Consider the following 24,199-nt stretch of genomic DNA (forward strand, 5'->3'; position numbering starts at 1 on the left):
TCCAATACATCCCTGATTCAAAGACAATGTGGAATGGTAATAAGAATGCTGACTTTGGAATCAGAAGACATGGATTCAAATTCTGCCTCTGATAATTACTACTTACTTAATTTCATTTATTCAGCCTCATTTGCTTCATAAAAGTGAGTTATATTAGAGAGCTTATACCATCTGACTGGCGTGGCAGACTTTCCAGATCTAGATCTATGATGCCTGAAAGTATTATATGACAGTGAAACTTTTGTACCCATTAAACTGGACATCCCTCCCTTCCCCCATTGCTAGATGATGACTTAAGAAAGAACATTTCCTGTGAGTGGTTCTGAATTGCTATGGCAGGGTCTCCAGGATAACAGCTGGTAGTCTGAGAAATTGAATTTTCCAGTGCCAGGTAAGGTTGATGAAGTATTAGCTCCTGAATGGAATATATCATACAAGATTTGACAAGCTTGAATTAATACCTAATGTCCCCGAAAGGGGAGGGAAACAGTTGGAAGGTAATCACCAAGTGTTTCCAAAGAGGCTGGGCAGACAACATGAAGATAGATAAATATGAAAATGACACTGTATTAGCAGGTCATAAATGGACTGATACCCCCTTGTTATTGCTTTGAGGTAAATGAGAGTTTGTGGAAATGTGTGGACACAGCAGGAAACTATCAAAGCATTTGATTCTCTTCCTCTTGCAGATGAATGTGTCTATAGTGTTTGGTTATATAGAAATACTATTTTCTGAGTCATTTTAATAAAAGTACCATCTGCTCAATTTTCTCAGTTACACCCTGTGAAATGTAATTTTTTCCAGATACAGAATGAGAAGAACTGTTTCTCCTCTATTCTCATAGTTTCTCTTAGGTTATTCCAAATTGGACCTTAAGATAGGATCAAGATCTCTTAACAACAATGAATATTTATTAGTCAGCTACTCTGTTTCAAACTACTGGACTAGATATGAAAACAAAAATAAATATTCCTTAACCTCAAGAAGCTTGCCTTGTATTATGAAAACAACTTGTTTGTGTACAAATATATACACAAATCTAAAATAGGATATACACTATGGACTAGTTCGTATCCCAGTGCACATAACACTAGGTCTGTAGTCAGGAAGATGTAGTTTAAATCTAGACTTAGACATTTATTAGTTATGTGATCCTGTGCAAATCATTTCACTACTCATCTCAGTTTTCTCATCTATAAAATGGGAATAATAATAACACCTACCTCCCAGGTAATAATAATTGTTAAGTACTTAGCACAGTACCTGAGATTAAATAAGCACTATATACATGTTAGCTGTTGTTTTTATTGTTGCTTGGTGAAGGGGGAAGCATCAGTCACTGGGGAGACAGGGTATGGACTTAAATGTCTTATGTAAGAAGAATCATTTGATTTTGAAGGAAACTCTTAGAGTGAAGATAAAAATAGCACAGGTTTAGGGGAGGCTTTTTTTTTTTTTTTTTACAAAGAACAAAAATAGGAATCCAACTTCTGGATGAGGACTCACTATTTGACAAAACTGCTGGGAATAGAAAATACCATGGCAGAAAATAAGCATAGAGCAATAGCTCACATCCCAAGGTAAGGTGGAAATGGATTCAAATTAGGAAAGCAAGGAATAATTTACCTGTCAGATCTTTGGAGAAGGGAGGAAGTTATGACTAAATAAGAAATAGAGAACATTATGAAATATGAAATGGATAATTTTGATTACATTAAATTAAAATAGTTTTGCACAAACAAAGCAATGAAAACAAGATTAGAAGGGAAGCTGGGATACAATTTTTACAGACAATGTTTCTGATAAAGGTTTCATTTTTAAAATATGTAGAGAATTGAGTCAAATTTACTAAGAATATTGGTCATGTCCCACTTAATAGTCAAAGGATAGGAATAGGCAGTTTTCTGTTGAAGAAATTAAAGCTATATATAGTCATATGAAAAAATGCTCTAAATCACTATTGATTAGAGCAATGCTAATTAAAACAACTCTGAGATACCACTTCACAGCGATCACATTGGCTAAGATGAAAAAAAATGGAAAATTATAAATATTGCAGGAAATGTAGTAAAACCGAGACATAAGTTGGTGAAATTGTGAACTGATCCAACCATTTTAGAGAGTAACTTGAAACTATGCCCAGAGGGCTATGAAATTCTGTATATATGCTCTGTGATCTGGCAACAATACTATTAGGTCTGTATCCCAAAGAGATCATAAAAAATGGAAAAGGACCTATATGTATGAAAGTATTTATAGTCTTTTTTTTTTTTTTTGTGGTAGCAAAGAATTGGAAATTGAGGGGATATCCGCCCATCAATTGGGGAATGACTGAACAAGTTATGATATGTGAATGTAAGTGGAATACTATGTGTTAACAGAAATGATAAGCAGGCTGACTTCAGAAAAACTTGGAAAGACTTACATAAACTGAAGTTGAATAAGTGAACAGATCTTGCAAAACATTGTACACAATAAGAGCAATATTGTGTGATAATGGACTATAGCAGACTTAGATCTTCTCAGCAAAAAGTGATCCAAGACAACTCCAAAATGCTTGTGATACAAAATGCCATGTACATTTTGTTAACACCCTAGAAAAGTCATTTAGCATCTTTGTTTCCCAGATAATCCTCCAAAAGCATAGGTTATGGATGAGTTACTGATCTGAATTTGTAGAGGAAGTTTTCACACCAAGATTTCCCCCACTTAGGGAAACACAGATTTGGATTACTTCCGAAAAAGCAAATTATAGATTAATATTATTGCTAATTTCACCAAGAGAACTTATTTTTTATAAATAGTACTTTTTATTATATGTCATATAGTTTTCAGCATTCATTTTTAAATAAGATTTTGAGAAGGGAAAAGGAAGGGGAAGATTTTTCTTCTCTCCCTTCCATTCTCCTTTCCTAAGATGGCAAACAATCTGATAAAGTTTTATATATATATATATATATATATATATATATATATATATATATATATATATATATATATATATATATATATATATATATGCAATCATGGAAACATTTTCATATTAGTCATGTTGTGAAAGAAGAAACAAAAAAGAGAAAACCCATAAAAAAGCAAAAAAAAAAGTGAAAATAATATGAATAATATGCTTTGATTTGCATTCAAATTCCATAGTTCTTTTTCTGGATGTGGATAACATTTTTCATCACAACTCCCTTGGGATTGTTTTGGATCATTTATTGCTGAGAATAGCTAAGTCAATCATAGTTGATTATCACATAATGTTGAAAAGCTTACTTATTAAAGGACTTTGCAGTGAATCTTTTGGGAGAGCAAATTTTTTTTAAATTAAGCAAATAATACATACTAAGTTTAGTTTTTATGTAAACTGTGAATTTTGTAGGTTGTATTGTGATGAAGGGTTTATTCTGCTTGTATATGAGATAAAATGATTAGAAATAGTGAAAAGATATATTCTACTCACTTTTGGGATCAAAAAGACAAGGAATCTCTGAAAACAATGACTGTAGGATTTTAGAATACTCCTGAAAGCCACATTTGCCAAATTGGAAGACAACTAGAGGACTCCGATTTTAATACATACTGTGAAATTTATCTCTACCTCCTTCCAATTTTTCTATTTTAATAAAACACTGAGGTGTCCCAGAAACTCTGTCCAATCCTAAAAATCTCTGGGAAAAAGATGTATTTCTGTGATGGGGCACACTAAAGAGGAAAAATCATTCTTTTTGGAATATTTCCAGCTACGATTAATTGTAGGACCATTTATAGGTTTTGTCATTTAACAAGCATTATGGAAAGACTGGATGAAGTGTTTCCCCCAGAAGAAAAAAGTTCCAAGAAGCAGTTGGCTAGTGTTAGTTCCCTGAGAACAGGTGCTGTTTTTATCTTTGGGTCAGTAGCATTTTGTATTACATAGTCAGTGCTTAATAAATGCTTTTTGATTTGCCTTGGGTTGAAAGACTGTCAGTTGCCTGACCTAAGGATCAACTCTCTATCCCTTTGGCCATCACTCCTTTTTCATGTGTTGCTTCCCCTTTAGAATGAAGCTTCTTGAGGAGGAAAATAATGAATACAATTGTGGCAAGAAATGATGAAAGGAATAGTGTTGGAGAAATCTGAAGTGTTGGAGAAGGCTGAAGTCAGAGAAGTGATGGAATGATATTGGAGCATGAGGCATATGTTTTAGGAGAAGGCCAATGTGAAAATTTGCCTTGCTTGAAAATACATATTTGTTATAAGGGTTTTGTTGTTCTTGTTTTCAGTAGGGATGGAAGCAGAGAATTGGAAGTGTGAGAAAAAAGTTTTTTAATATAAATTTCAAAATAACAATTTTAATAAAAGCTATAGAGACTAAAAATGGAAAGAAAATTAATTTTGAGTACTTTCAAATTAATAAAGCTTCTAGCTTAATTCTTTTTCTCTGTGTACTCAGTCTGGTTCACCTCTTCTTTTCATCTTCATCTTTTTAGCGCCATTTTCACTTTCTCACATTTTACACTGGGGACTTAAGTGTTAGAGTTCAAATGTGCTGGTTCTATCATCATTGGAAATGAAAATAGTTTGTAATAAAAATGTTGACAGATTTGTCCATTTATCGTTAGTTTTTGTCCTCTTTCCAGTTTCATTTACAAATGCTCTTGGGATTATTAGACTTAATTAGTTCTCATGCCAAGTTTTCTGCAGACTCATTTTCTGCTTCACTGTTTTGAAGCAATGTTATTTATAATCTTCCATCACTCTCCTCTGTATAATTTTGAAAATGAATTTAATACAATTTTGTCTTCACTGATGTCTTCTTACTTGATAAAAATATAATTTTTATGACTGAGTCAATTTCTGGATTCTTGGTGTCTTTGTGATTTTTTTATTCATTAAACTTCAATCAGAAATGATTATAGTCTTTATTGAGGTCTTTGATTTAGTTCTAATTTTTGTAATATAAGTTGTGTATCTTTGTAGATTATATGTGTTATATATATGAGTTTGTCTGTGAGGAATGTGGCTATGAGGAAATGAATATCTTGAAAATCTTTCCCACCCCTCTTACTGGGGGACTTTGATTTCTGCTTGGAGGAGAGGAGATGGAGACTACTAGGCTAACCACTCTGCTGTCATCAATGAGGACATACTGAATTAAATCTTAATCTACATTTATATCTTTACCATCTGTTCATATACACATATGTATATCTCTGTCTCTGTAAATCTTTGTCTCTCTCAGTCTCTCTCTTTCACTCTCTCTCTCCATCCTCTGAATATTGAAAGTATAGGAAAAATGATTACTTTCTTAGGTTTGGGCTATTTTCTGCATTGTTATCCCTTTAAAAGGGAAGGGTTACATCTTACAACTTAAAAGTTTGATTCCTCCTAAATACCAGTTATACAAAAAAAATCACTAATAAAGAAGAGTAATTAAATCCATTTATTCAAGAAGATAGCAAACAGAAATCAGAGAAATTATATAGATTAAGATAAAACAAAGTATTAATAGAGTGAATGGGTTCTAATGGGAGCAGGATATCTCATTTCAACAAGAGAGAGGCTTTTACAGGTAAAATTCCCCCAAATCCCTGGGGAGACAAGGTAGAAACCAAGGACATACTATCTTTTCTGCCTTCTCTTAAATTTTTCTCCCTAGAGTTTTTCTCCAAAATGTATATGAAATGGTTTATATCCTTTTTCTTCTTCTAAGCTTCTGTGTTGGCACATGGGAATCTTCAGAATCTTATGCAAATGATCCAAGCTTGAACACTGAATTACATTATCAGTTGCTTTTATGGATAGATATTTGGATTATAATTTCACCCTATGTTTCCCAATCTTTACTCTTTCTTCTATTTTTTTCTTTGTCCTAACAATCAAAGTCAGTGGTGAAACCATAGAGAGGGAACTGGTTTGGAAAGGACACTTACATTAGTAGCAAGTTATTCATTGTCTATTAAGTAGTTTAAACTTTTTTTTTCCTGATGTTCTTAAATGCCTATCATGAACAGAATTTCCAAAACTTATTTCTTCAAGAAAGCATTCATGACATAGAGATGTTGAAACTTCTGTATAGTCTACTGATCTTTGTTTTCTCTTATTTTTAAAACCAGAACAATATTTTCCAACATATATTTTGCTCCTCCTTTTTTCTCCTGATACCCATTTTTGGGCATTGAAGAAAACATAAATGATGTCTTGAAGTTATTATGCATAATCCATAGTAAGTCAGACTGATGAGGTTTGCTTTTTGAGTCCTTCTCAGCTAGTCTGGCTTGAGTCTAAAGAGAAACTCTTTGCTCTTTAAGACATTGATGTAAAATCAATGGCTGTAAAACCCAGTTTTTATATTTTCTGACTCATTGATTCTTCATCCTCTGGATTGTTTTAGAAGTTTCTTTGGTCAAGGTGCATTGTTTGCAGGGCAAAATGAGAAAAAAAGTGTGCAGGGAGGTTGTCTAAGGAGGCATTTTTGAAGCAATTTTTGTTTTTTCTTGAAGAATTAAAGGTGTTCTGAATTTTAAAAAGTCTGTATTATAAATTTAAGAAGAAATATATGTATGTATATATGTTATATATACGTGTGTATATTCTTGTATGTATATATATGCATATATATATGATCACATATTTATATTTTCTTAAATTAGTTCTCAATTTGTGGGGGAAAAGAGTGAGGTACTTCTTTTTTTTTTCACAGATGATTTGGAAAACAGATACAAGAATTTTAATAATCCTGCTCAGTTGCCTCAGGGATTGAGATACCAGATAGATGGAAACACAGTTGTGGGAAACTTAAATACTCCTCCTAGTCAACAGATGTGTAGGATATATGCCATCAGTGGCAGAGAAAGGATATGAGAAGGTGAAAAGTCACTAAATCAAATTGGAGGGGGTGGGGCATGAACTTTTGAGGTGTATATCATCACTACCAACCATTAACAAAATGGTACTTATGGGCAAATAAGAATAAAAGCCCTTGAACAGTCCCACTACCACCAGTCCTACTTCCAACCTGGCCTCAGTAGCCATTTTCCAGATGAGTAACCCCTGTAAAGATTTGACCTAGTAACTACTACCTCTCTGCAGGTGCTACATGGCTTATTTCCTTAACAGCCAAAGCTCCCAGAGACCTGGAAAAGAAAGTTTATCATTGGAGATGTCATTTAAAAAAGTGCATTAAACTTGAAAGAAAACTGGGTTCTTCCATCTGATTTGCATCTGTGCTTTTCTTTTTTCTGTCACCCACTACTAGATGGAGAGATCCTAAGTGGAAACGGGATTATCTTTTTCTTTTTCTATCATCTCCAATACACTGAAATGCTTCTCATTTATTCTCTCATTCATTCATAGATGAATAGACATTCTAGATTGTCTGCATAGGAATAATAGCCTAGAGAAGTGAGAAATTCTCCAGAGTGCACCTGGGTCTTTTGTATCAGGATGTAGAGGCTACATAAGGAATAAACAGAGCATCAGTGGGTACAGATTGTTTTTCAAGGTGGCTACAACTTATTGAGGCAAATAAATAGCACAGTGCATCTGGACCTGGAATCAGGAAGATTTTTCTTCCAGAGTTCAAATTTGTCCTCAGACCCATACTAGGTATCTGACTCTGGGAAAATCACCATAAATATAACCACAAATAATTATATTTGCCTCAATTTCCTCAGCATTGGAATGGATAAACCACTCCAACATCTTTGCCAAGAATACCCCAAGTGGGGTCATGGAGAGTCAGTCGTAACTGAAAATTGACAGAACAACAAAATAAATTCTTATTAAATATGGTAAATACACCTCCAAATCTGTTGTCCCATGGTACTATATGGAAGGATATAGTATATGGATACTATATGGAAGAGAAATTGAAAGGAATGATATTGCAGTTTTCAAACATATAGTCTATGTATCTATGTTTATACACACACACATATATATGTAAATTATATATGTATATATACACACATCCCCTCCATATGTAGTCCAACCTAAATTTCAAATCAGTTACATTATCAGTCAAATAATTGTTCCATCACCTCCTTAAGTTCCTTACAGAGATAGTCATCAAAATACAAACAGTATTTGGCAAAATATTTCAATGGTCCAAAAAGGAAAATGCCATTTTACCATTTCAGATTAAAATTCACTGAGGCAGGTAATTGTGTATGACCTTTTTTTTTAGCCTAAATTGATTGAGCCCAATTTGGACTTCACTTCATGTATCAAAAATCCATAATTTGTGGAGTCTGAAATTTAGAAATCTATTTGATTTTTGAAAATGTTGAAAGGCAGAGAGACCTGATATAGCATTATACAACGTGGTCTATAACACACCATCGATGGAAACAAGGCCCAGTGACATTTGATGTGTGGGATCATGGCACAAAAGCTAACTTTTAAAATTATGAATTTGGACTTTCCCCTATTTTTTGCTTAATGTATCATTGTGAGCAAGTGTTTTTCCATATGAATTTTTCATGAGATGACTAAGAAGCTAATTGACATTATCTTGAATTTTGAATTTTCTGCAAATTACAATGTATTCACTTAACTTTAAACTGTAAGGAGCAGCTATGTGGTCCAGTGAATAGAGTAACATCCCTGAAGTCTGAGTTCAAAGGTGATTTCAGACACTTAACACTTCCTAGCTGTGTGACTCCGGGCAAGTCACTTAATCCAGATTGCCTCAGCAAAAAAAAAAAAAAAAAAAGAAAAAGAAAAAAAAAGAAATAAAATGTAAGAATAGAAGTCACATTAACAGGAGTAGCATATCTTTATTATTCATACAATATTAATTATATTATTAAAATTATAGTCATGTAAGATTTCAAATGCATATTTGCTCAACTAAAGGATATTGTTTCTTGTATATAAAATAAATTACTGATCTTTTAATTGAGTTTTTTCATAACAATCTCATTCTATTAACTTGTAAAATTAAATAATGAAATTAGATAAATCATAATTAGTAGAAATAAAATTAATGTAAAGTATCACTGGCAAAAGTGGAAAATATACATTTTTTTCATCTGCATATGCTATGAGAGACCATGTGGTACAGAGTAGATAGAGCATGAATCTTGAGTAGGTAATAGCTGAGTTCAGGTCCTCGGGCACGTATTGGCTATGTGACCATGGACAAATCATTAAACCTCTCAGTAATCCTAGGGCAGCACAGTTGATAGAGCACTAGCTCTGGAGCCAGGAAATCTGAGTTTAAATTTGGCCTCAGACATTTACTAGCTGTGTGACCCTGGGCAAATCACTTAACTCTGCTTCCAAAAAATGAAAAACAAACAAAAAGTGAACATGAATCAGATACAACAGAAATGACAAAACACATATCTCAGAAAAAATCTTAGATTCTGCATTAGTAGAATCTTTTACATTGATGAGATCATTGGTCAAGATATATATTCAGATAAGGTTGTTCTTTAAATAATTATATTCTGACTTACATGAATTGATGCTAAATGAAGTGAGTAGAATCAAGAGAATAATAAAATTAAATCATCACCATTCTGACAGACGTGGCTCTTTTCAACAGCAAGGTGATTCAGGCCAGTTCCACTGAATGGAGCATAGTATTTTCACTTTTTTTTGTTGTTTACTTGCATTTTGTTTTATTTCTCATTTTTTTCTTTTTGATCTGATTTTTCTTGTGCAACATGTTAATTGAGGAACATGTTTAACATATATTACTTGCTGTCTACGGGAGAAAGTGGGGAAGAAGGAAGAGAGAAGAAAAATTGGAACACAAAGTTTTGCAAGGGTGAATGTTGAAAACTACCTATGTATGTGTTTTGAAAATAAAAAGCTTGGGGCAGCTAGGTGGTGCAGTGGATAGAACACCAGCCCTTAAGTCAGGAGGGCCTGAGTTCAAATGTGACCTCAGACATTTAACACTTCCTGGTCGTGTGATCTTAGGCAAGTCATTTTACCCCAATTGCCTCAACCAAAAAAAAAATCTTTATAAAAATTAAAATAATAAAGAGTATAATTATATTCTGAGGGGAAGTTAAATGATTCAGTGGATAGAGCATAGGCCCTGAGGTCAGGAGGACCTGAGTTCAAATGTGACCAAAGATACAAAACTTCCTAGCTGTGTGATAATTGGGCAAATCACTTAACCCCAACTGTTTTTACTCTAAAACTACTATGACTCAGTAGTTCTGGGATTTCCCCAGGACAGAATAGAGAACCTATTGGAGCCATCATGCCCTTTATAAAAGAATCCTCTCCCTTAAAACGTTGCTAACCTTTCACCAAAGAGAATAAATTTCTGGTTAGTAGAAGTTCATGCTGTGGAGGTCTGGTGAAAGAGATATTTTTGCAGGTACCTTTCAAAGTTTCCTTCCCAGCCAACATTAGCAACCACATACTGAACCCTGAACCTAGATCTAGGGAAAGCCTGAACAGAATGGATTCACAGACTTTTCCCAATTTTCCCATCCTTGAGGGAAAAATCAAATATCAGGGAGGTGCATCATGGGCTTTACTCCAAGTATCACAATTTGCAGTTTCCCCATTTCTTGTTCTCCCCTCCTAACTTTGAGTGGGAAACTTTGGAAAGTAGGATTCCTTTGGATTTTCTGGCTCAGTACTCTCTGGTCTGGCAGAGTCTTAGATCTACCAAAATAGACTTAAGACTGGGAACTTCTTGAGCATAGGTTTTGTTTTTTGCCATTTTTTTGTATGTCTAGAACTTAGCACAGTGCCTTTCACATAGCAGATATTTAATAAATGTTTATTGACTGACTGATGACTGACTTTCAATTTCTCCTAGAGCTTCATAGGATTCAGAGTCAGAAGGTATTTTGCAGACCACCTAAGCCAACTCCCTTAGATGATGACTTCTTGAGTCCTCATAAAGGTAAAGATTTTCTCAAAACCACAAAATGATCAATTGCAGAGATGGGATTTTAACTCTGATCCTTTGATTCTTTCCACAGAACCTCTCTCTGCATAGCTGCTATTGCTAATCTTTGGTAAAACTTTCTTAAATTGACTAAAAGAATGACATTTATACAGCACATTAATGTACATATTATCATTTATATTATATTTATTACTTATATTATATTTGTTATTTATATATTATATGTTATTTATTATTTATATATTATATGGCATATATACAATTATAGGTATATAATATACATATAGGTATGAAATACATATGTATACATATATAATATATGTACATAGTATGCATCATTATATATAATATTATTTTATTATGTTATGTGTAATTATATTGATTAACTTGCAAAGTGCTTTACTTATATTATCTCATTTGATCCTTAGGTTGACTCTGGGAAATAGGTGCTGTTATTATTCCCATTTTATAGATGAGGATCCTGAGGCAGATACAGATTCAATGATTTGCTTAGATTTATCAAACTAGGGTCTGAAGCAGTATTTGAAATCTAATCCAACACTATTCATTGTTATTTTTGTGGAATACAACAATTCACTCTATATTTCTTGAACTGTCCATCATTCAGAGTATAAGCATTCAAAGGATAGGGACTATATATGATTTTTTCCCCATGAGGACAGCAATCAGTTCAGTGCTTAATGGCAAACTATGAACACTTACTATAATGCTGATAAAAACATGGTTATGTCTTGGTACACAAGAATGCCTGCAAAACTATTTCTGGTCAATTTTCTGTCCTATATTTAGAATTAATAAGTTCAGGCATTTTCTTCTGCACATAACTGTATATTTTGTGGGTTGTCAGATATATAATAATGCACAGGGAAGAAAGCCATTCATAAATACATCCCAAGGACATAAAGTTGTTTTGCAGACTATTTTGGAAGCTAAGTCTATTTTGTCTCTCTCATGTCTTTGTGCTGAATGAAGTGTGACAAATGAAAGTTTAGGTAATCATTACTCTCATTTATTTCACAAGGATAGATTGTCAGAAAACCTAGAGAGGCAGTATGGAATAGTGGAGAGAATGTTGGTTTTAGAAGCAATATGACATGGGCCACTGACATTTTTATTACTAATATCACTCTGGGAAAGTTATTTAACATCCGTGAGACTCAGTTTCCTTATCTGCAAGATGGAAATATTACCAATCTCACAAGGTTTATTTGTGGTAACTAGATGGCAAAGTGGGTAGAGCTCTGGGCCTAGAGCAAGAGACTCACCTTCCGGAGTCCAAATCTGAGCACAAAATTTATAAAAAAAAAGAATGTTGAAAACTATCTTTATATGTATTTGGAAAAATAAAATACTATTGATACAAAAAGAAACTTTGGTCTAGAAGGAGAATGTGGATGGACAGAGAACAAAAATAAAAAATAAAAAAAAGACAAAGTAAAGGAATGACTTAAGTTTGGTGGCAGTAGGGAAAAATCTCTCAGGAGATAATAATGTTTGATCTGGGGTTTGAAGGAAATGAACATTGCAGGAGAGAGACAACCTAATCTTTTTTAGGAAGAGAGTATAACATGGGCAAAGAATAAGAAAAAGAGATGAGCAAATAATATATGAATCGTGAAGAATTTAAAGAAATTGTATTAGAATTAGATTTGGCATTTCATTGGTAGAGACAACTTTACCTACATAAATATCAAAATAAAACTTACAGGACTTAGTAATTGATTGTTTTCAGAGGAATCCAACAACCAATTGCTATCAAATGCTCAATATATTTATAATCTTATTATTACCTATTCTTGCAGCTTCTGATAGAGATACTATGGGATTTGAATGATGAAGTATAAAAATATATATAAAGTATAAAAATATTAGGAATTCTGGTTAATTTATATTACTCTCTTCTTTTTAGATGGACCAGGACATGGTATTCCTCCCCAATATTTTTTTCTGCACTTATGTTGATGAATAATATGAAAATTTGTCACTTCTTTGCCTCACCGGAGTGTGGCAATACTCTAGGAGGACTAACAGCTGGATGAAATGATAAATTCAACAGTTATACAGATGTTCCCAAAATAGCCACATGTTTGCTATTGACTAGAAAAACATCTGGTGGGCTTTGCACATTTTACCCTAATGTTTTGGGCGGTGATATTTATGAAGCCTGGCAAACGATCTGATAGTTTGTTCTCCTAAGAAGAGACAACTACCTACCATGCCAGGGAGCAGATTGCCCAAAGGGTTTTGTGATATCTGTACATTTTGTGAAAACATGTGAATAATTAGAAATGATTTTCTTCAGTGATGGGACATACAAGTTGTTCAGACCAAATTGTGAATCTTATTCCTCCCATCTATTATTTTTTTTGGGTCAAATCATAAGATTTGTGACCATCAGATCTTATTTACAATGAGTTTCCATGTTATATTCATTGCCCTTAAAGAAATCATTTCCACTCTGTTGAAGCTGTACCTCAACAGATGTTTCTGAGTGAATTTATTCATTCTATCAAGTGTTTCTTGCAAAGTAGAATACTTTACAAATGCCCCTTTGGGGTGAACAGATTGTGTAAATGTTAAGGGAATTTGAGGGAGTCAAGCAATACATTATAGTGCAAACAACTTTTCATTCAAGATTACCAACTGCTTATGTATATATATATATATATATATACACATATATATGTCATAATTCATTTATATAGTATCTTCTACATAAGTGTACTTATGTAATCTCCTCATAATTTTAAGCTGTTACACAAAAATAGAAAAATCTGATTGTGAACAGGGACCTTCCCACAGTTTTCATGACTCAAAGGGATGGAGAACTTGCCAGTGATGGATAACTTGATCACAAGTCCCCCCTCCCTTTTAAAAATGGTATTTATTTTTTTCCAGTGACATGGAAAGACATATTTTAACATTCATTAAAAATTTTGAAGTCCAAATTTTCTCTTTCCTCCTCTCCCCTCTCTGAGATGGTAAACAGTTTGATATAGGTTATATATGTGCAATCATGTAAAACATATTTCTATATAAATTATATTATGAAAGAAGAAACAGCCCAAAACACACACAAACACAAATAAAAATAAAATAGTATACTTTGATCTGCATTCAGACTTCAGTAGTTCTTTTTCTGGATCTGAATAGCATTTTTCATTATGAGACTGCTAGAATTGTATTGCTGAAAATAGATAAGTCATTTACAATTCCATATGAATTGCTATGACTGCATACAATATTCTTCTGACACTATTCATTCACTTCGCATCAGTTCAATAGGTTTTTCTGGAATCTACCTACTCATCATTTTTTGTAACACAATAGTATTCCATTACATTTATATACCACGACTTGTCCAAACAATATCCAGTTAATAGGTACCCCAACTTTCTAATTCTTCGCCACCACAAAAAAGAGCTGCTATAAATATTTTTGTATATGTGGATCCCTTTCTCTTTTTTGGTGATCCTTTGAGATATACAACAACTAGTAAAATTTCTGTATCAAAGGGTATGTGCAGTTTGGTTACCCTTTGGTCATAGTTCCAAATTGCTCTTCAGAATGGTTGGAATAATTCACCACTCCAATAGTGCTTTACTATTCCAACTTTCTCATATTCTCGTCAACATTTATATTCCTTTTTTTTTTGTCAGATTAGCCTATCTGATAGGTATGGGTACTACCTAAGAATTGTTTTCCATTTGCATTTCTCTAATCAATAGTGATTTAGAGAATTTTTTCATATACCTAAAGATAGCTTTGATTTCTTCATCTGAAGACTGCCTGTTCATATCCTTTAACCATTATCAATTGGGGAATGATTTGCATTCTCATTTAACTAAATTCCCATTTGACTCAATTCTCTACATATTAGAGAAATGAGACATTTATCAAAGATACTTTTTTGTTGTTGTTGTTGCTGAGGCAATTGGGGTTAAGTGACTTGCTCAGGGTCACACAGCTAGGAAGTGTTAAGTGTCTGAGTCACATTTGAACTCAAATTCTAACTTCAGGGCTGGTGCTCTATCCACTGTACCACCTAGCTGCCCCCAGGGATACTTGATGTAAAATGTCTTCTGTTTTCCTGCTTTCCTTATCATATTAGTTTTTGATAATTTCCTTTATTTTTATATGTACAAAAATTTGAGAGCATTTCTTAAATTCCTTTTTTCAGTGTAGGGTACCACTATCTTCCCACTTATTCTGGTTTATGACTTCAATTTTTCCCTTTTTCTTGCCTTTTATATACCAATCTCTTCTGATGCCATAGTGTTACATATATTTTATGGTAATGTCATTGCCCTTCTCTCTGAGGCTTTCCATTGGACATCATGTTATCTTTAGTGGATGGCATTTCTCTATTTTCTGTCTATTGGGTTTCTTTGGTGTTCTTGTGGTTGTTGCATAGCTTTTTTTGGTATGTATTCATCTTCAGCTATTACAGGTGATCTGCTGAGCTCCATCCCTACCTGCTAAAGATTGGTATCTAGAATGCTTCTTCTTGACAAGGGCAGAAATCATGATAGGTGATCCAAATCAAGACCCTCATTTTAATATAGCTCAGCTCCCATTATGGTATTCATTCTCTCTTATTACTTGTGGACCAATCAAAATTGCACCCCTCAGGTGTACCTCTTTCTAAAAAGACTTTATGAACATTGAAGGTTTAACAGGTTTTCTCTCCATGGTACCAAGAGGACAAAGAACATATTTTTGTTGACTGTTTTCTAGATATAGTCAGTAAAAGTGATTTTAATTTATCCAGAAATTCTGTCTCTTGGAACTTTTTATATGTCAGTCATATCACCGTAATTCCTTTCCAAAAGAAGAAGAAAGAGAGATATGAGCTAGGTTCCTGGACAGTCCAAATGGAACTGGGAAAGGATCTTAGGTGGACAGACTTTCACCAAGGTAGAGTAATCTCAATGACACTTCTATGTGGTGGGGATAATAGCATATGAAAGGCGGTTTTTAGATAAAGAAATCAAAAAGAAAGGGGGAAAGGGGATGGAGGGAGACAGAAATAGAATGTAAAGGAGAGAGAGAAATAGACAATGATAGACACAGAAAAGAATTTTGAGACTGAGAAACAGACACTTAGAGACAGAAAGATTCTGTAGAAATATATTTTCTACAGAATATCCTAAATATAATTTGAAGTATCATGAAACCATAAGTTTAGAAATCTAGATCCCAAAGTCCTATGATACGGCTCAGAGCTTGAAGAAGGTGGAACACAAGGAAGGACCAATGGATACATATTTGGTATAAATTAGGTCAAGGGGATGTTTGTTAACACAGTCCTAAAAAGAAAATAGTCCTCAAAAGCAAGGGATTTTTTTGTTTGTTTTTTATATCTCTAAACCTGGCACAAAGAAAAGTAATTTTTCATTCTTGCTCCATTTAGGTCTTAGCTAGATCTGGAGCTATATTTCTTTGCAAAACTGAAGTTCTCATACAATTAATTTATACCCTTCCTTTCTATATAACACACTACAAGCACATCTTAGGTACATTTACCATAAAGTTCTCAGATCCAACTTATTTGTTATTCTACCAAGAAAAACAATCCCCTGTGCCAACTATATGGTCTTTGTCTAATACCAACATCAGCCCTTATCGCCATGATTTGATTTGATTTTTCATTGTGTTGAAATAGATCTTTGCCTTTTTACCCTTTCCCTCACACATCTTTTTTTTATTTAGAATTTTTTTCCACAGTATATATGCATAAGTAATTTTTTTATAATATTATCCCTTGTATTCATTTTTCCAAATTATCCCCCCCCCTCCTTCCACTCCCTCCCCTTGATGACAGGCAATCCCATACATTTTACATGTGTTACAGTATAACCTTGATACAATATATGTGTGTAAATACCATTTTCTTGTTGCACATTAAGTATTAGATTCCGAAGGTATAAGTAACCTGGGTAGATAGACAGTAGTGCTAACAATTTACATTCACTTCCCAGTGTTCCTTCTCTGGGTGTAGTTATTTCTGTCCATCATTGATCAATTGGAAGTCACACATCTTTTTATACTAACTTTCTTTTGCTTGCCATCATTACTTTTTGAGATTCCTTTTACTAGGTTGGCTTACATAATCCCAGATAACAAGTCATCTCTGCTGTCTAGTCACCTCTCTAGGTTTAACTCCTTGGCTGCTATAACACAAAAGACTCGAAACAGGAGATATTCTGGGAGGGAGTCCAAAGGGCTTAAAATATTGAACAGGATAAGAAGCTCTTTTTGGGTACAAGGATTTTCTAATAATCATACTTGAAGCTTATCAGTTGAGGTAACCTAATGTAACCGTAAAGGTAAAGGATTGATTTCATGTTTTCTTTTTCAAAATTTTGGAAGAAAGATAAGTTATCTCAATAATTTTTAGTTATATAAAGATAAGAAAACGCTCATGGAACCTACTATTCTTTTCCTCCTGGCCTGCATATTCTAGGAGATAGAAATATTTTATATTTATATTATATATTAAACATTATACATAATCTATAACAATATAATACATATTATATTGTTATAGATTATGTATAATATATACAGTATATTATATATATGTATAAAACCTTTATTTATGTGCAGCCTATACTCACACACACATATAACCTTTATTTGTGTGCTGCAACCTGGATATTTCCATCTCCTAGGATGTGTCTACATAGCTTAGATACAGTCCAAGAGTAAAAGAATATTAACTGCCTTTCATAGTAGTTTCATTTTTTCATATTTAATTTTTTTTCATATTCTCCAAAATGCTCCAAATTTGGGAGGGACAGTGGATATTGGAAACAATAAGAAACCAACCATACTTTCAGATAAATTGAAACAATCCTTGGACCTTTGACATTTTCTCTCAATCTATAATATTTATTATAATAAATAAAATAAAGATATAAATATTATAATATTTATATCTTTAAAATATTAAGATCATTGATATTCTGATCTTCTAGAGATGTTAGCATTTCGTCTGTCTCTAGTATAAGAGACTCTTCCTATAACATGAATTCCCACAGTCTTCCTACAAATATACATTATCTGAAAAGCCAGAGAAAATGCACTGCCTTCTTTTTTGCATAGGAGACTCTGAGTGTTGCTAAAGTAGTCCATCAATAAATTCAAAAAGAAAAGAACACAAAGTAGTTTTAAGAAAGAGAGAGAGTTTATTAAGTATTGCTCTTGTTGATGGCTTTATTTTGAATGATATGATTTGTTTTAGAACCTGGGTACATTGATGTATATTATAGATTGAGAGAAAAGATGCCTTAATTTCAGTGGACTCAATCCTGAGTTTATAATCCACTAAAATTAGATATCTTTTCCCATCACATTGATACCTCACCATATCTTGTCCAATACTGTAACTTTTCATTGCTTTTTAAACAATGCAGGACTGGACATTTGCCCTCATTAAATGTTACCTTAATTCCATCCTTTAAGTTGTTAATACAGTTGGAACTATGAACTTTAGAGGTCATTGGTTGGTGCTTAATATGTCATGTTTTGTTGAAGCTCTAACCAAAGAGAGTAGTATTTGGAGTTAAGATAAAGGACACCTGTTTAATGAGTTTACAAATACCAGAACTCTCCTTGAAGAGAAAGAGACCAACATTTCTCTCTGAAATATAGAAATATATTTAGTTAGCAGTCAAAGCTAGAAACATTTAATCTGTCTCTTGAATGGCTTCAGGGCAGTATTCCTAACTTTTGGCCATATAACATACAACAGTGAAAAATGAAGGATGGGAGCTGAATAAAATGATAGAATTAGCTTTTTAACCAAAACCAGCATGAAAATCACTATGAAATTATTTTGAGGGGAGACCAGACTTCCTGATGAAGAGCTAGGATAGTAAAATATAACAAAGTTCTTTCCACTGTGCTCCACATTCTCCTACTATATCTGTAGATAGAAACAAATGTTGATCTGTTACCTTTAATTTATAGGATTAGAGAAAACAGATAATAGGTTGAAAAAGCAAATTAGTGCTTTATTGAAATATTTCAGTCAGATACCTGGGGAAATATGTTTAATAGGACTGAACATTTCTTATCTGGTAGAGTTTTCTGGGAGATCTAATTATTTTTTCTCCCAGCCATGATGCATCTCCAGAAAATTATGCTTAATTTTTGATACTACTATGATTAATATCTTTCTGTAATGGTGTAGAATTATCTTCTACTAATATAATACTCTCTGAATGTGGCTACATCTGGAAGACAGTTAGAAGACAGAATTTACTGTTCATTTTCCCTTCATCTCCAATGACTGAAAGAACATGATATCATCTAATAAAGTATAAAATACCCACTGAACAAACTGGGAAGTCAAGTGAACCAGGTACTCAAGTCAAACTGATCCTAAAAAATGAGTCCTTGGAATCCCTGCAGTACCCAATTTTGTACATATGGTGCAAGTTAGAGCTTGATAAGGAGCTAGTAAAAAATAACACTTTATCTTAGCAAGCTTTGTACTGTCATTTCCATCTTCCTCTAAGTTCTGAGTACTAATGGGAAAATAAATTCCGAGGGCATTATTGCTGATTCTTTTCTCTACAATTCTCTTTAAAATTTATGGAACAAGAAAGAGGCTCTTTATCATATCTCTCATTTGTATTGCTTCAGCTTTACAATAACTGTGCCCAATTAGGATATGGGAAAACATTGAATTTAGTCCCTAAAATGACATTTATAATAATTTTATTTGATTCCAGTGTTGCAGGACTCTTTCATTAGGCTGTTGAGTGGCCTGAGTTGGAAGTCAGTACAATTATTACAAAACAGTAAGAGTTTAAGTTTCTGAAATATGATTTCCAAATTTTGTGATTTCAGATTGATGCTAATGTCTAGGTTGAGACATACCATGACAGAATATTTGAGTTCATTTCTCTCTCTTACCCTCCTTAGCTAATCATTTATCAAGTCTTTGATTTATTGACTATATTTCCATAACATTTCTCATATCCGATCTCTCTACTTACATCATAACCATCCAAGTTCAGACTCTCATTATCTCTTTCCTACACTATCTCTATTTCCTGACTATTTTCTGCTCTTCAAACAATTCTCTACCAAACCACCAAATTTATCTATCTTTTTCAGTCCTTGATGAAGGGAGTAGAGTCTCAGACTCAGAAGATAGAGTTATGAGAATTCTGGAGCCAGTAATCTTGACTAGATGTTACTTATCAACTTGTCAAGGAAGCCTTCATTCTGGGACACAAGTATACATAGGATTTTGATCTTGCAAACTGAGGAGACTTTAATATATAAGAACCAAGTTAAGCCTTCTCCTTCTCCCTCAGAGAGGAGTGTAGATAAAATTATGTCAGAGCTTCTTAAACTTTTTCCACTGTGACCACCTTTTGCCTAAGAAACTTTTATGTGAACCTATGTGTATAAAATAGGCATATAAATCAAACATTTACTGATAATAAATCATAATATCCAATTATGAGATTCCATATAGGATTGCTAACCACAGTATAAGAAACTGAGGTACATACTATCTCCACTGAAGTGGTGTAAGTGAGGTATTATGTCATCCAGGTTTTGGGGGAAATTGATACATTCTTGGTATACCTTTGAAGTAAATATTCCTCCATATAAACTAATCTGACTGTTAATTGGCTAAATATAACTGGAATGCTAGGGACCTCTAAAATGGAAGAATAAAAACAGTGAGGGTTTAAATCAATGTCAGAGACTATATATTCCCAGCCTTCTTAAGAGTATTGAAAAACTCTGGAAATAAAGGGAATTATAATAGCCTTCTGGTAGTTGGGGTCAGAGTAGTGACTCACACATATGTGCATATGTGTAAAGTGCACATATGTATAGTATAGCACTATATATGAACATATGCATGTGTTTGTGATTATGTATGTGCATGCATGTCTGTATATACATTTGTGAACCAGGCAGAAGGTTTCAGCTCAAGTGCAGGTGTTGAAACTGGATTACTAGAGTGTATGTTTGGTCAGGGGAGATGGAGCTCAATACAAACTGATTCATTCAACTGAAAACCATGTATTAAGCACCATATACGTGCAAAGAACTATCAGGGAATATACACAGATATAGCATATATAGCTTCTCCCCTCATGGGCCATATAGCCTAGCAAGAAGGATCAACAGATTAAATTTGATAAACATTTATTAAATCCCTTCTATATAGAGAGGAAGCTAAGTGGTATAGTGGATGGAGCACTGTATCTGGAGAAAAGAAAATTTAAGTTTATTTCCAGGCTCAGATACTTATTAGCTTATGACTGTAGGCAAGTCACTTGACCCCTATTTGCCTCAGTTTCTCATCTGTAAAATATGGACACAAGTAGAAAAATAAATAGCAAGCCACTCCAAGATCTTTGCCAACTTCTCTCTCCAAAGTCCATGGAATCACATAGTTGGACATAACTGAATGACTGTACAACAATGTACTAAGTTCTCAGGCTCTAAAACAAACAAGGAAGCCCTTGAGGACTTTATATTCTAAGAGAGAGGGATATAATATCTACATAATTAAATAAATACAAAATATATTCCAAATGGCACAAATTATTATCAAGAAGGAGAGGATACGAAACAGCAAATCATAGACACAATAATTTCATCCAAGAGAATGACAATAATAAGACAACATACCAAAATTTGTGGGATGTGGCCAAAGTTTTAATAAGGGAAAATTTTATATTTCTAGAGGCCTACTTGCATAAAATAGAGAAAGAGAAGATCAATGAATTGGGCTTACAACTAAAAAAGCTAGAAAAAGAACAAATTAAAACCTCCAATCAAATACCAAACTCTAAAAATAAAAGGAGAGATCAATAAAATTGAAATGAAAAAACCTTTGAATTAATAAATAAAACTAAGAATTGACTTTATGAAAAAACCAACAAAATAGATAACCCTTTAGTTAATTTGATTAGAAAAAGAAAAGAGGAAAATCAAATTGTTAGTCTCAAAAATGAAAAGGGAGAACGATCCATCAATGAAGAGGAATCTAGAGCAATTATTAGGAGTTACTTTGCCCAATTATGCCAATGAATTTGACAACCTAAGTGAAATGGGGGAATACCTACAAAAAATATAGGTTACCCAGATTAACAGTAGAGGAAATAAATTACTTAAATAGTCCCATTTTTGAAAAAGAAATAGAACAAGCTATTAATCAACTCCCTAAGAAAAAATTTCCAGGACCAGATGGATTTATATGTGAATTCTACCAAACATTTAAAGAACAATTAACTCCAATGTTATATAAACTATTTGAAAACATAGGGAATGAAGAAGTCCTACCAAACTTCTTTTATGACACAGACATGGTACTGATACCTAAACCAGATAGGTTGAAAACAGAGAAAGATCTCTGTTTTCTTTAGATGAAGACACTTTTCAGATAAAGAAATTGAAACTATTTGTAGCCACATGAAAAGGTGCTCCAAATCACTATTGATCAGAGAAATGCAAATTAAGACACCTCTGAGATACCAAGATACACCTGTCAGATTGGCTAAAATGACAGGAAAATATAATGATGAATGTTGGAGGGAATGTGGGAAAACTGAGATACTGATACATTGTTGGTAGAACTGAGAACGGATCCAACCATTCTGGAGAGCAGTTTGCAATTATGCTCAAAAAGTTATCAAACTATGCATACCCGTTGATCCAGCAGGGTTTCTACTGGGATTATATCCCGAAGAGATATTAAAGAAGGGAAAGGGACCAGTATGTGCAAACGTGTTTGTGGCAGCCCTCTTTGTAGTGACAAGAAACTGGAAACTGAGTGGATGCCCATCAATTGGAGAATGGCTGAATTAATTATGGTATATGAATACAATGGAATACTATTGTTCTGTAAGAAACAATGATTTCAGAGAGGCTTGAAGAGACCTACATGAACTGATGCTGAGTGAAATGAACAGAACAGAACCAGGAGATTATTATACATGGCAACATCAAGATTATAATAATTCTCATAGATGTGGCTCTCTTCAACAATGAGATGATTCACACCAGTTCTACTTGTTCAGTGATGAAGAGAGCCATCTATACCCAGAGAGAGGACTGTGGGAACTGAGTGTGGATCACAATATAGCATTCTTACTCTCTCTGTTATTTGCTTGCATTTTTTTTAAGTTTTTTCTTTTTCTTCCTTGTTGATCTGATTTTTCTTGTGCAACAAGATAATTGTATATATATATATATATATGGATTGAATATGTATTTCAACATATTTAACATGTATTGTACTACCTGCCAGTAGGGAGGGGGTGGGGGAAACAGAGAGGAAAATTTGGAGCAAAAAGTTATGCAAGGGTCAATATTGGAAAAATTACCCATGCATATGCTTTGTAAATAAAAAGCTTTAATAAAAAAAGGAGAGAATACTAGAATTTAGGGAAAATCATGAAAAGTTCTTACATAAGAGGTGGCTGTTGACCTATTGATTCTGTAAGTGACTTCCAGATAGGGAAGACAGCTTGTGTATATACTTAGAGGAAAAGATGATATATCATGTATGAAGAAGAGATAAGCCACTTTGATTAGAAGAGAAAATAAATGAAGGGTTCTAATATGAAAAAAATACTGAGTATTTTATACTCTTGAGCAATGGGCAGCCACCAAAGATTTTTGAGTAGGGTGAATAAGAGAATCAGATTTCATTTTAGGAATATCCAACCTGGCAGTTGTATGGAAGATAAATTTGAGAGGGGAGAGACTGGTATGAGAAGACCAAGCTATAAATATGCAATAGTAGCAATATAGCACAGAAAAGTCTAACCATAACCTATTCAGGTTATAAGACAATACAAATACATAGTTGGAGGTAGGAAAAGTTAAATTCTAAACAAAGTCGAGTGGGGATAAAGATTTGGATGGGATACAACTGGAAACAGGGTTTTTGATGCAATAAGCTAGGAGAGGGCAAACATCCCTCAAATCCAATTCTTTTCTTTTTTTAAAAAAATTATGGAATAAAACAAGTATTTCCATAATATAGCACAATAAAAAGATTTTTCATGGATTGTAAATCTTCTATATGCAATTTTCTATCCTTTCAAATATACAACTAGAATTTGATTGTTATTTTCATGTATGTAATTCATGTGTGCCTTTTTCATGTATGTAATTGCCATAATTTATCCAACCCCAATTTTTGTCTCCATTGTGTTCCATCCAAACCTTGGCTCTAGCTCTGAAGGAATTTTGGCCCCACATTTATTACAGTATCCCTATGTGTGCCTTTTTTGCACTCCTGATTCCATGGATTCAGCAAA

At 33.4% G+C, this 24,199-nt stretch overlaps 1 protein-coding gene across 2 annotated transcripts in view; it reads left to right on the top strand.

Moving 5' to 3' along the window:
* Positions 1 to 24,199, top strand: part of ASB9 (ankyrin repeat and SOCS box containing 9) — a 238,952-nt gene that overhangs the window by 89,530 nt on the left and 125,223 nt on the right. For both annotated transcript variants that reach the window (XM_074299951.1, XM_074299952.1), the window contains exon 8: positions 10,776 to 10,862. In XM_074299951.1, coding sequence (XP_074156052.1) covers positions 10,776 to 10,862 — 87 coding nt within the window. The remainder of the gene's footprint in view (positions 1 to 10,775; positions 10,863 to 24,199) is intronic.

This window comes from Sminthopsis crassicaudata, chromosome 3, assembly GCF_048593235.1.
Source record: "Sminthopsis crassicaudata isolate SCR6 chromosome 3, ASM4859323v1, whole genome shotgun sequence".
NCBI lineage: Eukaryota > Metazoa > Chordata > Mammalia > Dasyuromorphia > Dasyuridae > Sminthopsis > Sminthopsis crassicaudata.